Here is a 16,601-nt window from a genome sequence, read left to right as displayed (position 1 = left end):
GGACCCTGAAAACAAGCTCTCCCTGCTTTTTCATTTAGATTTGGGGCTCTCCCTGCCTTCATCTCTGTTCCTTTCCCTCCAGATCTCTGATCCTGCTCCTTTGCCTGCCTCTGTAGAAGCCCTCCTGGGTGGTGGAAGTTGGATCCATCTAGAAGGGACAGAGTTCACTCCTGAAATTGCGGGTTCTAAAGGCTAAGAAAGTGTGTGGTGGTCCCAGATGGGAAAGGAAATCGTAGTAATGGGGAATAGAAGCTGGTGCTTCTCCTGCCCCATCTAGGAAAGCTTCCAGGAGGAGGTGAATAGGGAGCAGGCAGGTGGGTGGCAGAGAAGGGGAATTCTGGGGACTTAGGGCCGAGTGACTGGTATGAAGCCGAGAAGTCAGGGGTGGGCAGAGGCAGATCAAGGGGCAGGCTCCGAGGCCCTGGAGTAGGATTTGGTAACAATCCCTCGCGTTTTCTGTAGCTCATGCACTTCCGAGGAGTTGTCGTCTTTCCTCTTGCTGTATCGTCACACTCACCCTGTGGGGAAAAGATACGATAATGACACCCTCCTCTCATGGAAGTAGATGTCAAAGGAATCACATTATTTTCCTGAAATCGTGGCAATGCCAGGACGTGGAGCCGAGGGTCCCCTGGCTCAGCGTGGGGCTCGCTGTGTGGCAGAGAGCTGATGGCAGGGCTTGGGAGGAGTGGGATGGGGAGCAATGTGGTTGTCAACCCAGCACTTCTCAGTTGTCTATAGAACCGCCCCCCAGCTGCCACCATGTCACACCCATATAGTCCCAAATCACTGCCTGACATTTATTGAATTTCTTATTCCTGGCCTGAAAAAGAGTGTCGGCTGTGGTCTTGAACCACTCAGGCGGCAGGTCCTCCAAACAGCAGGCTAAGACCACAACACTGCCCTCCTCAAAAAGTGCAGCCCCCCCCCCGCCCCATCACACGCCCCTGTGGTTCCACTGTGCTTCAGCCTCTTAGCCAATGGAGCAAATAAGAATATTCGGAAAGAGGGGAGTGGGAAGGAGGGCGGAAATAAGGCTGGAGGATACGTGTAACAGCTTTCGGTTCATGGTAAAGGGTTTCTGCTCTGGCAATGGGAAGCCATTGAAGGGCTTTCAGTGAGAGAGTGGGGCCATGGGACTTGGAAAAGTCTCTCTGAAGGTGGAGGAGGAGAATGGATCAGGGGCAGTGGTGGAGGTGGGCGGGTGCTGCTGCCAAGCTGGGGCTGCCCTCTGTCCATGCTTAGCCGGAGGCCTCTGGTTGTTTTCGTCTGCTTACACTTTGACTAGGTGAGGAGGGCCTTCCTTTCCCCGGCCCTAATGCTCTAGGAGGCTTGTGAGGGTTTGGATGGCTGAAGGATGGGCTAGTCCCATTTGGGGGAGTCATTTAGAGTGGTCAGATCTGGGCAAAAGCTTGGACCAGAGGGGTTCCTCTGACTGGACAATCAGTGGGCTGCCACCAGTGGGTGACCTTTATTCAGTGACCCCAGCCAGTAAATGCCCCACTCTCAGTGGTCGCCTGCTGACTGGTGGAGTCCATGGGATAAAGCTCGGAGGCCTTCGTCTGCTGACTTCACATGTGTCTGTGTGTTCCCCGAGCCCTGCCTGCACTACCTCCGCTTGGGGGAACTTCAGTCTTACCTGCAGAGGAAGTAAATTAGCTTTGCCTATAGTATCTGAATATTTCTGTCTTAAACCTCTATCCGTAGCTTTTTGAAACAGGAGTGTGTTACTTTTGATTTTCTGGGTGCCTCATGACCAAAATAACAGGTGACCTACAGCTAGACAAAGAAGCACTTTCTAGCCAGAGGGAGGAACATGGGTCAGGCCCTGGGCTGAGAGAGCGTGTGGTGCGTTCCAGACACAGCCAACAGAGCAGCATGGGTGGAGCTCAGAGACGCAGCAGGACCTGGGGAGAGGTGAGGTGGAGACGTGAGCAGGCCGGGTTATGCAGGGTCTCGCAGCTTGAGAGTGGTGGGAAGCACCAGCAGTCTCCACGCATGTGGGTGTCATAGCCAAGTTGACATTTTGAAAGGACCTCCTGGCTGCCTTTTGGGGAACAGTGAAGGAGAGTGAGGGTGGAAGCAGGAGGGGCTGTTGGGAGGCTGTCGGAGTCACCCAGCTGAATGAACACGGTAGTTTGGACTAGGGTGCTAGTCATGGAGGGGGTGAAAATAGATGGATTTGGGAGATGTTTCAGGGTAAAATCCCTAGGTGGACTTCATAGCGGCAGGGAACACTGGAGGAGAGTTCTGCAGAGCGGATTGCAAGTTCGGTTTGGGACATGTAGGTTTTGAAGGGGGCTCTGAAGCATCCAGGTGGAGATGCCAGGTAGACAGGAGGATGTTTGGATCCAGGGGCTAGAAGAAAATAAGGGTTAAAGATAAAATGCTGAGGGCCATGAGCACATAGGTGATAATTAAGGCCATAGGAGTGAATGAGAGTATCCCGGCAAAGGGTGAGAGTGTGGAGAAGAAGCCCCAGGTCCAAGCTTTGTGAAAATCCATCCAACTGTTACAGAAGTGGGTAAGCCGTGCCCCCATTGCACCCAGAGCCCAGGGAGGCAGCTGAGTCTTGCACACTCAGGGATCTGTTGTGCACGGCAGCCTCGGCCAAGAGCCAAGTGAACGGTGAATTAAGGAAAGATGATTTTCGAATGGGTAACACGTTCCATAGGCTGTATATGATGGCCTTTCCTCCTGATCAGACTCAGTTCGCCTTTGCTCAGCTTCTTGGAGGAGTCCTGTGGAGCGGGTTCACCTGCCTCATTCATCCTGATGCCCAGGCTTCACTCACCACCACCCCCCACCCCGCCCCGACATTTCATGGTGGGGGCCAGCCGTCTTGGGTCTCTCCACCTCTGTGAGTTGGAGAGCCATATGCTGTGTTCTCATTGTTGGTTGGTTGGTGGAGGGGAGGAGTTGGGCATGGAAGCAGGGCCTCAGGCAGCTGTGGTCCTTGTGTCAGAGGCAAGCAGAGGGAGCTGCTGGGATGACTGGCGGGGCCATGGAGGCCAGCCTCAAGCCCCGGGTTGTGCCTTCAGGGGCCTGTGGCTCCTGGATCGTGGTTTGACTGCAGCTGGGGGCTGAGCCTGAATCTGAGCTACCTCGAGTCACAGCTGTGAGTGGGAATATAGCTTTCCAGGAGGCTTGGGTGAGCGTCACCTTTGTCATCCGCTCGGGTGTACGTCAGGGTGGTCTTGGGCTCTTTTGACATGCATCTGGAGGTTTCCAAGCCTTTCCTGGGCCGTAGAGCCCTGTTCTCAGTTTTGCCCTGGGCCAGGTGGTGGGCAAGCATGCAGGAAGGCACAAGGGGAGAGGGATAGGGCAAGACGAGGGACTGAGGAAGGAAGCCCCTCCCTTGCCATCCTGAGCTGCAGGCCCTTCCTCACGCCACCAGCACGCACACCCACTGTTGCCCTTCTTCTGTGTTCTCTCCTGCCTTTCAGAACCCGGCCACCCTTCAAGACCAGCGTCAGGCTCAGTTCCTCTGGAAGCCTCCCAGCCTTGCTGGTCTCCCACAGTAGGGACTAGAGCCCACAGTGTATCAGTAAATTATGAGAGCTCTGCTCTGCTGGTCTTCATTGTGCTTCCTGCCTGCCAGCTCTGTCTTCGTGAGGAGTTGATCAGGTTTTCCAGTACAGGGACCGAATGTTCTAGGGCTCCTGAACTGTCCAGTAGAGAGCCGGGCGCCTAAGGGGCTGCTCCGCAACCTGGTGACTGACCGGAAAGCTCTGTTTCAAGCTGCTTTTTGTTCATTCCTTCTTGTAGCAGGTGCTAGGGGCTGAGCTGGATGTCCGGGCTGTGATTTCTTCTTGTACACAGCTCAAAACGAAAATGATAATAATTATAATAACCACCTTTCATTGCACACCCGGGGGCTGATGACTGCCCTGGGTGTCTTGTGTATGTATCTCTCCTTTGGTTTCTCACCACAACCCTGCCAGTTTTTGGGATTCTCATGTTACAGGTGGAAGAAAGAGGCCCAGAGAGGTCTCAGAGCAAGTGGCAGAGCTTAGGGTTAAGCCTAGGTGCCCTGCGCTGTGCTGCTCGGCTAGAAAGAGTATTTCTCAGAGATGGGGACAGATTGGGTCTGGTCAGCCTCGAGATCCTGGCAGCTCGTCGGCCCTGTCTGGAGTGTTTTGGTGTAAAGCAGAGTATTTAATGCTTCGGTCCCCTCCAGTTCTGACATTCTGCAATTCTGTCACCGGCCTGCGTCCTTTCCCTGCAGGGGCGAAGCTGGAAGTTCTCTGACATAGCACTGGCTCCAGCTGTAGGTTGTCAGGGGGCTGCTCTGGGGAGGACTGAGAAGGGGCTGTGGAGCTCCGAGGCCCTGGTGGAGGTGGCAGGTGCATGAGAACCCCTCAAGGGCATTGGAGACAGTGCTTTTGTCAGAGCAGGCCTCTGCCCTCAGGGGACCCACAGTTGGTCTGTCTGTCCTTGCTCTCTCCTTAAGGGGCATGAGGGCTGGCCAGGGTGCCCTGGGAGAGACCCTAAAACTCAAGCCTTAATTCAGGGTATCTCTCCAAGGAGTGCTCCACCCACCCTGGCTCACCTGAGCCAGTGTCTCCTCTTCGTTGGGAATTGTAAGGGATTGCGATAGCCGTCATCTGAAGGAGCTTCTGCTGGTGGCTCCAGGCCCTGTGTGTGTGTGTGTGTGTGTGTGTGTGTGTGTAGTGAGACCCTCTTCCTCATCCCACTGCTTCCTTCTACACTCTCCCCTGCCCAGTGTGAATCTGGCTAACCAAGGCTGTGAGAAGGTGTGGCCTTTTTCTTAAGTATATCCCAGTTTCTCTCCCTTGGTGCCTCAGTTTCTCTGTGTCCTGGGTTTCTTGTCACCTGAAATTGCTTTGCCTCCCGTCTTTCCCTCTCACAGATATCCCACTGCTCCCTGGCTCCCCACGCCGGCTGAGCCCTCGGGCAGTGGCCAGAGGGGGCCAGGGCCCCAAACATGGACAGCAGTACCTCAAGGTGCCAGGTCCCCAAGTCCCAGGCCAGCAGGGTAGTTCTGATGGAGAATCTGGCCCGCCCTCCAGGGGAGGGAGCTCCTGCAGCGGCTCGGTGAGTGCTAGGGTGGGGTAAAGGCTGACCCTATTGGGGGCCCCAAGGGAGCGTCTTGACTGGGGCACCCTCCACCTGCGGGGCAGGTGTGTTTGTTGATGTGTGTGTCTGTGTGAAAGAGAGAGAGAGAGAGAGGCCCAGGTTTTTTGTGAGGGCCTTCTCCTCTCCTCTGTCCCCAAGTCCCAGGCACTCTGGAGCCTTGTGGGCAGAGGACAGGGAAGGGGAGCTGTGAGAGGCCGCGTGCTCCCACCTGTTGGTCTGCAGACTCCCTGACTCCCCTCACAGGTGTGAGGAGCCAGACCTCTGCCGTGGCTGCTCAGAGGCTCTCCCCAGTGCCTGGCGCTTCATCTGGTTGCCCAGGTGACCTCTCAGGTGGCTGCAGAGGCAGATGGGTATCAAACCAGCCATAAACAGGGAAACACCCAAAGGGAGGGAGGCAGGTCCCTCTCCTGCTCCGCCTTGTTCTTTCTCCTCCTGTTCTCTCAACCTCCCACCTCCGGGCTGGCTGAGAGCAGAAGTCGGTCCCCCTGCTGCGGTCTCTGGCAGGGTCTCTTTTGGTGGCTGCAGAGAGGAGGAAGAGGAGGATGTGGGGCTGAGAGGGGCATAGTGCCAAGTGAATCCCTGTGGGGTGCGGCCGGGGTGGGCCTGCTGACAAGAGATTGGCCTTTGTTCCGATGGATCCGGAGAACTTGCCAGTGAGTAATGTGCGTGTGTAAGTATGCGCGTGTTTGCAGGCCGGCCAGCAGATCTGCAAGGAGATGGGTGTGTGTGAGTGTGTTCCAGAGTGTGTGGAGGGCTGCGTGTGTGTCAGAGGGCCCTGGGGTGCTGTGTGTGTGCACAGATGTGTGTGCAGGGGAGCCGGTGCGGGGGTGCTGCGTGTAGGTGCTCTGTGTGAGTGTGCAGGAGTGCTGTGCGGGCACGCGAGGACGTACAGGGCTTTGCTGCTGGGTATACTGTCCGTGCGTGCGAGCGTACGTGTGTTCATCGTTGCCAGAGTGGGTCTGACGGTACTGGTGGCCAGGCTGTGGACAGGTGGGTGGAGGGCTGTGTGGGCTGGGTGTGGCAGAAGAACATAGGCCACTCTGTCCTTTCACTGGGGGGAGTCAGGGCCTCTGGGCCTGAGGGGCTTCCTGGTCCACCTCCCGGGGCCCAGAGCATAAGGTCAGCCTCCTCTGCTTGCTCTTCCTCACCGGACCTGTCCCGTTCTCTCTGGCCAGGTCATCAACAACTACCTGGATGCCAACGAGCCAGTGTCCTCGGAGGCCCGTCTGAGCCGCATGCACTTCCACGACAACCAGAGGAAGGTCGATTACGTGCTCGCCTACCATTACCGGAAGCGTGGGGTGCAGCCTGGCCAGGGCTTCCCTGGCCAGTCGCTGGCGATCGTCTCCAATGGGGAGACGGGCAAGGACCCTCATGCTGGGGGCCACGGTGACATTGAGCTGGGGCCACTCGATGCCCTGGAGGAGGAGAAGAAGGAGCAGCGGGAGGAGTTTGAGCACAACCTGATGGAGGCTGGGCTGGAGCTTGAGAAGGACTTGGAGGTGAGGTTGGGCAGGTGGCAAAGGGCCGTGGGATGGGATGGCCCTGCAAGGCTGGGGTCCTGGTGATCAGTGTTACCTGCAGGGAGAGTTGGCTTTGTTCTGGCAGGTGGCATTTTTTTTTTTTTTAATCTGGTGGGCAAACCAGATTTTCTTGTTAAAGAACTTGAGGAAGAGTCTTGGTATAGCTGGTGCCTCTGCCTAGGGGATCCCAGGTAGTGGTGGCGGTAGGGATGTGCCATTCTGTTCTGTGGGCATTGGCCTAGTTAGAGATTGGAAGTGAGACCTTTCTTCCTGGTGCTCAAAAACCCTATCCTGTGGCCTTCATCAAAGGTTTCTTTGAGATGAAGACCCAGATTGCCTGTTGAACTTTGGATCACATTCTTCTATGGGGGTTATACTTCACTAAGGAATGTGCTTGCCTGGGGCCCTCTGAGGGAGGTGATTCATTGGAAACTGAACATTGGACATGTTTTATCAACTTGTGAGTGACGTATGTTCTCACCTCTGGTCAGTAGCTGCTTAAGGGAATCCATGGAAATCCATTTATGTACATATCCATCTGTCCATCCTTCCATCCTTCCATCCATCCATCCATCCATCCATCCATCCATCCATCCATCCATCCATTTCTTCATATCACAGTGATCCTTTAAAGACGACCTGCCCTAACCATCCCCTCCATACTTATCTTCTACCCTTCCTAGCCTCTCATACCCGCTCCAGCCCATTGGCCTTCTCTTGGTTGTGTGTTGGTCACCCTTACCTCAGGGCCTTTGGACTGGTTGTCCCCTCTGCCTTGGGCGCCCTTCCCCAGACCTGTGCATGCTCAGGCCCTCACTTCTGACCTCTGCCTGTCATCTCTTTCCAGACATCTTCCGGACCATTCTAGCTAAAGTACTCCCACCCCATCACTCTATTCCTTGACCATGCTTTACTTTCCTTCATCACACTTAGCATGACTACCTGAAACAACATGATAGATTTGTTTTTTTATCTGTGCCCCAACCAGCTTCATGAAGGCAGGGGTCTTGTTTGGTTCACTTCTGTATCCCTAGCACCTAGGACAGAGTCCAAAGAATAAAGTAGTGTAGTAGGGGCTTAACAAGTGTTAGTCGAATAAGTAAGTGATCTCCCTGAATCTCACATTCCTCATCTGCAAGAGAGTTAAATGCCCTGCCGGGCTGTAGTTTTACAGGTCCCGTTAATAGATGAGGCAATGAAAACATCTAGCACCGTGTATAATACATAGTAGGTGCTCAATAAATGCTCATTAGGATTATTTTAAATAGAGTCATGCTGACGGGTGTGATGCCGTTCTCATCTGTTTTGTAAGATTCAAGTCAATACTGTCCCCAACCTGGAAGGGACCCCCGGGGGTCATTCATCCATTTCTCTGACCCCAGGAAGGATGGCATGTAGCTTGGCTCAGACCCTTGTCCTACTGACCTGTGCTGCTTATCTAGACCATTAAAGTAGGAGCTGCTTCTTTCATTCTTTCCACCAATGTAGGGATTGTACTCTTTGAAGACTAATTGGGGCTCCCTTGCTCTCTTGATTTTCACTTTTTGAAACCCAGAGCTCACTTGGTGCCTCGAACTGGAGTCTGGTGGGAAGGTTTCTCGAGGTAGTAGTTTTTTTTTTTTTTTAAAGATTTTATTTATTTATTTGACAGAGATAGAGACAGCCAGCGAGAGAGGGAACACAAGCAGGGGGAGTGGGAGAGGAAGAAGCAGGCTCATAGCAGAGGAGCCTGATGCGGGGCTTGAACCCAGAACGCTGGGATCATGCCCTGAGCCGAAGGCAGACGCTTAACCACTGTGCCACCCAGGCGCCCCGAGGTAGTAGTTTGTTTTGAGGACCAGGCAGGAGCTCTTGGCATTTCCACCGTGGGCGGCTCAGTCCCCACACCTCTCTCTGGGGGTCAGGGAGCAGAGGCCTGGGCCTCGTCCAGCTGCTCAGCTGGGAAACAGCATCATGCTCAGGAGGGTGGACTCTGGAGCCCAGAGACAGATGTTCACATCCCAGGTCTGGTGCCAGCTAGCCTCACAACCCTGGGTGAATGACTTGCTCCTTTGGAGTCAAAGTTTCCAGGTCTGTGTAAAGGGAATAGCTATACATTCTTTATCGGGTTGTTTGAAGATGAAAACAAGACAACCGAATTAAGTACTTAGAACAGTAACATTGCATGTCCCTGCTATCACTGTTATTTAGAGTTGCCAAATTTAGTAAATTCAAGATGCCTAGTTACGTTTGAATTTCAGATCAACAGCAGATAACTTTAGCAGAAGTATGTCTTGTGAAATATTTGGGACCTACTTAGGTACTTAAAAAATTATTTGTTGCTGATCTGAAATTCAAATGTAACTGTCCTGGCAACTCTTTTTTTTTTTTTTTTTTTTTTTAAGATTTTATTCATTTGACAAAGAGAGCACAAGCAGGGGGAGTGGCAGGCAGAGGGAGAGGGAGAAGCAGGCTCCTGCTGAGCAGGGAGCCCGATGAGGGACTCCGTTCCAGGACCCTGGGATCATGATCTGAGCCGAAGGCAGACGTTAAACCGACTGAGCCACCCAGGCACCCCTGACCTTACTACTGCTACCAGTATCACTCCCAACTTTGCTACCCACCAGCAGGTTCCATTTTGGTTGCTCTTAGAGTCTCCCAGCTTTGGCTGGGAATTAGGAGGGCCCAGAAATAGCTCTTGGGACTGACCAGTGTTAGATGGGGGCATGGAGTGTGTCCTGGATGGTTGTCTCCGGTCTGCAGCCAGTCAAAAGCGCCTCGCTCCCAGCCTCCCCCACGTCCTCCCCCAGCTTCACGGCCTACTTAACTCTTTTCCTTCACTCATGCACCCTTTGTGACCTACAGTCCTGCAGTGTTGCCTCCCTCTCTCTCTGTGCTAAAAATTAATTATTGTTAGTTTTGGGACCTCTGATGCAAAGTGCTAAGTTAATGGCACTTGTCAGTCACAACATGTTATCATCATTGGTCTGCAGGAGGACCCGCTCATCACTTATGTAAATACCTCCTTATTCTTCACTATCTGCTGCCTCCACAGGCAGTCATTCCAGAGCGGTATGTTTCTGGGAAACGTATGATGGTGTCTTTGTTTCATGCAAGTTTTTCATTTAGAAAATAGACTATATTGTTTAGAAGTTTCAGATGTACAGAAAAATTGGGCAGTGGGTTCCCATATACTCCATCCCCAGTTTCCTCTGCTATCAACATCTGTGTTAATACGGTGCTTTTGTCACAATTGATGAACCAATATTGATATATTATCATTAAGTTCAATCTTTGCTTTCTTCAGATTGAGTTTTTACCTACCATCCTTTTTCCGTTCCAGGATCCCATCCCAGACACCCCATTGCATCTCGTTTCCCCTGCCTCCTTAGGCTCTGCTGGCTATGACAGTTTCTTGAAACTGGACATGTTTTTAATGTACTCAGGAGGCACTCTGTTTCACAGCTCATTCTGTTTCTGACTTTTCCTGTCGACCCTGTATGTGGAGACCACGCTGCATGTGCGTCTAACCCATTTTTCCTAATGGGTAAGTGCTTTGCAGCCACTGCGGTTACCTGGTCACTTCCCTAAGGATAATGGGCACCCATGTTGGCTCCAACTGTGTGCCACCCCAACAAGATGGAGTAGGAATTGTCCCCTCCTTCTGGGCCAGCAGTCCTGGATTGTCTCCAGCTCTCCCCTGCACCCCCCACTCCCCGATGCCACCCTGTTGGTGCTAAACACTGGCTGGCGACTCATCTGCTGGAGCCTCCGAGGCCCTGAGCAGCTCTTCCGGGGGCCCGTTGGGGCCGGCACAACTCCTCTCTGTCGGGATGCTCGGTCTTTGCCTTGAGCGGCAGCTGGCACCTCACAGGAGCGGGGCTGCTGCTTGGCTACACCTGGGCGGCCACGGGAAGGGCAGGTGCCGTTATCCCCACCTGCTCGGCAGTCCCTGCCCTGCTGGGCTATGCTGTCTTTTAGGCTCTGATTTCAATTTGATTTTCAGATAAATGGAGAGGAAATGGGTTTCTATCAGAGACCCATTAAAAAGTATTCATTTAGCCTTACAGATCAAACGAATTTTGCATCCATCAAATCCTAATTGATTGAATATCATAGGAGTCATTTCCGACCCTGGTTGCTCTCTGAGTGTGCTTGACACAGGATGATGATTGGTGATGCCTTCCATTTGGTGTTTTACTTTTTTATTCAGTGGGCGTAGTTCCATGTGTTACATTGTCCATGTTCATATTTGAAAGGCTATTTAGTATTTATCAGATGACTAAATGACAGTTTGCATATATGTTTTCTTACGTGTAGCCATTCGATTAGAATTTCATTTAAAGACATCGCTGGAGGTGTCTATGGGCCTATGGGTGGCAGAGACGCCTACCTCCTCACTGCCAGTTTGGATACACGAGGGCTACCTGTCTGGAGATGGGCATCACTGCCGAGTGGGAAGTGAACGTGAGCATTTGAGGGACTCACCCATCTCCGGCCTCCAGACGGGGCTGTGGAGTGGGTGGGCTGAACAAGGCCTTCTGTGACATGCCTCCTCCCAACCTCTCCCAAGCCCCCTGCCCTGACCACTACAGCCGGAAGGACAGAGGCAGAGACTCCGATGAACGAGGGGCACCAGGGGGATCCCAGAGCCAGGTGCAGTGCAGTGCATGTGATGGGCCCAGGGGCGTGTGTGGACTTGGGGTGTAAAGGCCTTCTCCCACCGTGCAGGCCCTGAAATTCCAGCAGGCATGGCCCACAACTTCATCTATGTGGGCAGCTGGACCTTCTAAACTGGGAGTGGAGGAGAGGGCATTGACAGGGAGGTCAGGGGATACCTTGCTCTGGACTAGCTCTCCGGGGACTAGGGAGCCAGAGAACCGAGAGCAGAGCTGCCTTTATTCAGCATCTGTGGCTGGTCCCTGGGCGGCTCTGGGCAGAGGCAGGCATGGAAGGGGTCGAGTGCCAGTTGGGAGGCACCAGGGGCCCACGGCTTTATTCAGGACGCAGTGCTCTCCTCTCTGACTTGGTAGCAGGTGGGAGCCCAGGATTGACCAAATCCCTTCCCTCTCTGCAGAGAGGAGACCCTCCCCACAAGCCATAGGATGGCCCTAACACCTGACTGTTCCCCCTATAGCCCTGGACATCTGGCGTCTCAACCCGAATTACTGTAATGAGCCAGAGAAATAGGCTGGGGGCACCTGAGATCTAGGACATCATGATCTCCCATGGGCGCTCATTTCAGGGAAAAAATGTGGGCCAAGAAAGTCAGAATGTCTTCTTACTTTCTTAAAACCAGAGGCCACTGTTTCTTGACCTTTGTCATCACCACCTGTTCCCACTTCCTTTTCAGAAGAGTTTTTTTTATACATCTGATTAAACAGCTGGTAGGACCATGTGTCCTCCTAGGCCCGTGGACGGAGCTGGGGTGACTTTGGGAAATTACTCTCTGTCATTAATCCATGGTTTTACGGCAGGAAACCAACTTTCCTGAATGCCTTCTGTGTGGACTTGTGTTCCTTCAGTTAGTCTTTGTGACTCCCCTGCTAGGTGGCTGTTAGCCTTGTCTCTTTAAGGAGGTGAGAGGCTAGCGTCTCCATCATGGGGACATCAACGAAGTGATCCAGCTGGGATTTGAACTCCATCTGGTCTTTGTCATACTGGGGATGACTGCCAAGCCCTTGATAGCACTTTCCTATTCCCCCTTCCCCAGAATTCTTAGGAGAGGCTCCAGCGAACACAGGGAAAATGCAAATGTGGGTCTAAGGATGCCCCAATCCAGGCAGTGTCTTGGTGATGGCTGCTGTGCTCTCATGAGTGTGGGGAGCACGTGCGCTGCTGTTGACTTGACTTGTGCTAATGACTGAGGAAAATGTGCTGATTTCCCCCTGGCTTTGCCTGTGTTCCTGTCCCGCGTGCCCCACGCTGAAGCCGCATGCGGGAGCCTTCTGCTTCTCACCTGCCTCTCTTTCCTGCCCCCAAGGGACCTTCAGGGGACACAACAAAGACAGCCCCGGCAACCCCTGCCCCCGGGACTGCACAGCTGAGCAGAGCAGAGCCTCCGCAGGGCTGGCTGGACCTCATCTCCCAGGGGAGGCCTCTCTGCAGCCTGGGGTGGGGGGGTACAGAGAGAAGGGAGGAAGTCAACCCCCCCCCCCAAACNNNNACTGGGTACATATTTCCTTTTCCAAGGAGTTTAAAAAATTTACACTCAGTATTCTCACTCAATGCTAATGGCATCCCCGCTGAGGTGGTTAGAGCAGCTCTTGTCCTCTTGGCATAGGAAACCTAAAACGCCTTATTAAGCCAGTCAGGAGCCTGGCTGGGCCTTGCAGCAGCTCCCCCTGTTCTCTTAAAACGACTGTCCAGGGCGGCATTTTGTCTACACAGTCCCCCACCCGGAGATGAGCACTGTCCGGGTTGTGAAAGAGGTCGGGTTGCGGGTCTAGTGGAAGGCAGGCCGAGGGTTTCCGCAGCTGGGGTGTGGCTCGCTCTCAGGTCCTTCATGCCTGGGGTCTTTCCTCTATTGGTCAGGGCTTCCAGAGCTCTCCAGGATTCCTCAAAAGGGGCTGGAAGGGGTGTCCGGGCTCTGACTTGCCAGTCCCACCCTACAGAGCAGAGGGCAACGGTCCGTGCCTGGCCTGGCTGAGGGGCCCTGCGCCGGGCACCACTGAGCTGGCGGTGTGTCCTGCTGGTTTTCTGTTACCAGGTGCAACCAGTGAGGTGTGAGAAAATGCGACCCTGGGATATTAGAGCTGGGAGGGCTTTGGATCATTTCTTTCAATTCAGTCAGAGAGCAGGGCCTAAGGTTGAGAGGATGTGGCTTATACAAGCTCACAGTGCTAGTTAATGTTTTAAGTAAATGAAATCTTGGTGATAGAGAGTCTGTGCCACAAGCAAGTCAAGAGGGCAAGCTTCCTTTTGTTCAGTCTGTCGTCCTGGTGCCTGAGTTGCTATCTTCCTGCACGGCTGAGGTCTGACGGGCGCTCCTGGTCCGACGGCGCCGGGGTCTGGGGCTGGTGCCTCTTCTCCCGTAATATGCCATGCTGGTTGTTAAATATTTTGAGTAGCCCTTATGCTTTCCAAGGGTATTGGCATCAGTCTCTGCATTTGCTGAAGAGAGGGTCAGGGGATAGTTGGTCTCCGTCCTGCTAATCATTCCCCTTCAGGGCAGTACTAGGTGTTTGGGGCTCTGAGAGAGACACGGGGAAAGAAGGCCCTTCTCGGTTTGTCAGCTGGAAAGTTCGAGGTCTTTGTGGGCAGAGCCTGCTTGGACAGTCACTTCAGCTGTAAAGACACTCAAGGGATCAGCTCTGGGGGGAACCTGCCAGGCTCTGTCTCTGCCACCCTCTCCTGCCTCTCATTTAGCAGTTTTTTTTTTTTAAGATTTTATTTATTTATTTGAGAGAGAGAGAGCGAGCAAGCAAGCGAGCAAGACAGAGGGATTAGGGGAGGGGCAGAGGGAGAGCAAGAGGGAGAAGCAAACTCCTTGCTGACCAGGGAGCCCGATGTGGGACTCGATCCCAGGACTCCGGGATCATGACCTGAGCTGAAGGCAGATGCTTAACTGAGCCACCCAGGCGCCCCTCGTTTAGCAGATCTTGACTGAGCATTTGCAGGTATCCCATCCTGGGAGCTGATGACACAGTGTGACTACGATGTGGTCTCTGCCTTCAAGGACCTCGTGGTCTATTAGGGGATGCTGACCTGACTGCAGAGAGTCAAGTGCAGTAAGATTGGGTACCAGCAGAGTGACAGACTATCTGGCCGACTCCCAGTCCGCCTCTGCCTGGAAGCTCTTGGCTGGATCACCTTCCCTCTGCCTGCCTCGGATGCTCGGGTCCTGGCAGAAGTGAGCAGGCTGAGTCTCGGACTCTTATCAGGTCTCTGGGCGGGATTCAGTCTCTGCACACGGAACCGCTGGGGGAGCTGTGCAGGTTAGAAGGTTTAGCTCAAGCGGGTGTTGTAGTGGCAGGGTCTTTGAGCCTTCGAGGTCTGGAGACATCCGGGGCTCATATTTGATGCTTGGTAGGTGGGGAGGATGGTTCTGGGGCTGCTTCAGCCTGAAGCATCTCCTCACTGAAGACAGGGTCTCCCTGTCACCCCCGGTCAGCTCCTCTGGGTGCCTCAATACCTCCTGATGACCCTGGGGCTGTGAGGCAGTGTCAGGAGCTCTTTAAACCTTGGGAGTTCTTTGAATAGAATTCAGGGGCAGAATTCATAAGCTTGGATGGTAGAACACTGTGCTTTATTTTCACCAACATTTAACTGGAACTTAGCGGTTACTTCAATTAAGGATATGGGCACAAACGTACATCCCTGTGAGTTCCTGTGAGTTTGTTGCTGACAGAAATCACATGTAGGTTCTTATTGGGTTATATAGCTGTTGCACGAATCTCCAAAAGCATGGATACTCATCATTACTTTGAAATGATGACAATTTTGAGATATGCTGCCAGGTCTTGCTATTTCATGTATTGATAAAGAAGTGAGTATATGACTAGATCACGAGTTTACATTTAAATATTTTAGTAACTGTATTTCTGTATACTTAGTCCCTCCTCATTCTGTTAATTATGTTACACATCTAAAAATATTCTGAGAATGGGTCTCTAGATTTCAGCTGACTGTCTTAGGGCTCCAGGCCCAAAAAAGATTATGAACTCCTGCACATAACCCCTAAGGCTTAGGAGAAGCCTCAGGCAGTGAGTAGTGGTCCCGCCTGGCTGCTGTGGGAAGGGAGATCCCATGGGGACACCCACTGGCTACTCTCTCGAGACTGGCTGGCCCAGAGAAGGTTCCTGGGGAGTCCTGAGGCAGGGGCCTAATTTGAGGGGCATGTCAACTGAGCACACTGTGACAGCTGAGCCCTTACTCACCGCCACCCCCGCTATTGGGGCCTGCATGCCTAATCACATTTGAAAGTGTGTGCTTTAGTCCATGATATGCTTGAACCCAAGAAGGACATGGAGAGGAAAGAGGGTTGGGCTGAGCACCAGAAGACTGGGTTCTAGGTTTCATTCTGCCACCAACTGGCTTCTTTCTGGACTTTGACTTCCCCATCTAGAAAAGAAGGTTGGGCATCATCAGGGATTCTCAAACTGTGTACCTGAGAGTCCTAACTTCCTGTGACGTACACTGATGTCATCTGTGCTGAAATAAAAATTGATACTGTTTTCTCATTTAACTGGAAAATTGCAGTGATAAAGATAATTTTCTCAATTTAAAATTGTTCTTAGGGGCACCTGGATGGCTCAGTTGGTTAAGTGTCTGACTCTTGATTTTGGCTCAGGTCATGATCTCAGGGTCGTGAGACTGAGCCCCACATTGGGCTCTGTGCTCAGTGCAGAGTATGCTTGTCCCTCTCCCTCTTCTCCTCCCCCCACTCATTCTTTCTCTCTCTCTCAGATAGATAGATAGATAGATAGATAGATACCTTTGGAGGCTGGTCTCTCAGGAAATACTTGCTGGGGCAAAGGAAGTGGATGAGAAGTACAGGAATACTAATGGGAAAACTTAGAATCGGCCAACCATATTTAGTTTGGCAACTTAGTTTTGGTTGTGGTTTTTTGTTGCCTATCGTGTGAGTTCTTCCACTAAAATTTGTGTTTGTTTGAATGTTGGGGTTAAGCATGTTGGTAATCGAAGGACTTTTGTAAAGGGTTCTACAAAGAGCGTGATGACCTGGAGGTGCTCTAACAGCTCTTGTGGGTTCCAAGGCCCCTGCCTGCTTGGGCATTTGTGAGCATAGGCACCTGGGGATGCATTCTGCTCAGAAGGCTGACCTTTGCCCTGGATGGGCAGAGGGTGAGTGGATTGGTGAGTCTGAGCGGGGTGATGGCTCTTCTCCAGGGGAGATAGTGCTCATGTTTCCTTCAGGCCACAAACAACAGCTATTATGCCCTGATGTGTTCCCAGCCTTCCCTGTTCTGTGCACCATGACTGCTAAGAGGACAAACCGACAGTACTTTGGAAGCAAAAGAAAGGAGAGCTGGCAGG

At 52.7% G+C, this 16,601-nt stretch overlaps 1 protein-coding gene across 1 annotated transcript in view; it reads left to right on the top strand.

Annotated features, from left to right (window-relative positions):
- Positions 1–3,958: 3,958 nt before the first annotated feature.
- Positions 3,959–16,601, top strand: part of ANO2 (anoctamin 2) — a 318,709-nt gene continuing 306,066 nt past the window's right edge. Inside the window, exons 1-4 of the mRNA XM_040642600.1 lie at positions 3,959–4,144; positions 4,229–4,346; positions 4,874–5,058; positions 6,276–6,602. Coding sequence (XP_040498534.1) covers positions 3,959–4,144; positions 4,229–4,346; positions 4,874–5,058; positions 6,276–6,602 — 816 coding nt within the window. The remainder of the gene's footprint in view (positions 4,145–4,228; positions 4,347–4,873; positions 5,059–6,275; positions 6,603–16,601) is intronic.

The sequence above is a fragment of the Ursus maritimus genome, unplaced genomic scaffold, assembly GCF_017311325.1.
Source record: "Ursus maritimus isolate PB19 unplaced genomic scaffold, ASM1731132v1 scaffold_26, whole genome shotgun sequence".
NCBI lineage: Eukaryota > Metazoa > Chordata > Mammalia > Carnivora > Ursidae > Ursus > Ursus maritimus.
The sequence above is the reverse complement of the archived record's forward strand: the minus strand, read 5'-3'. Positions and strand labels throughout refer to the sequence as shown.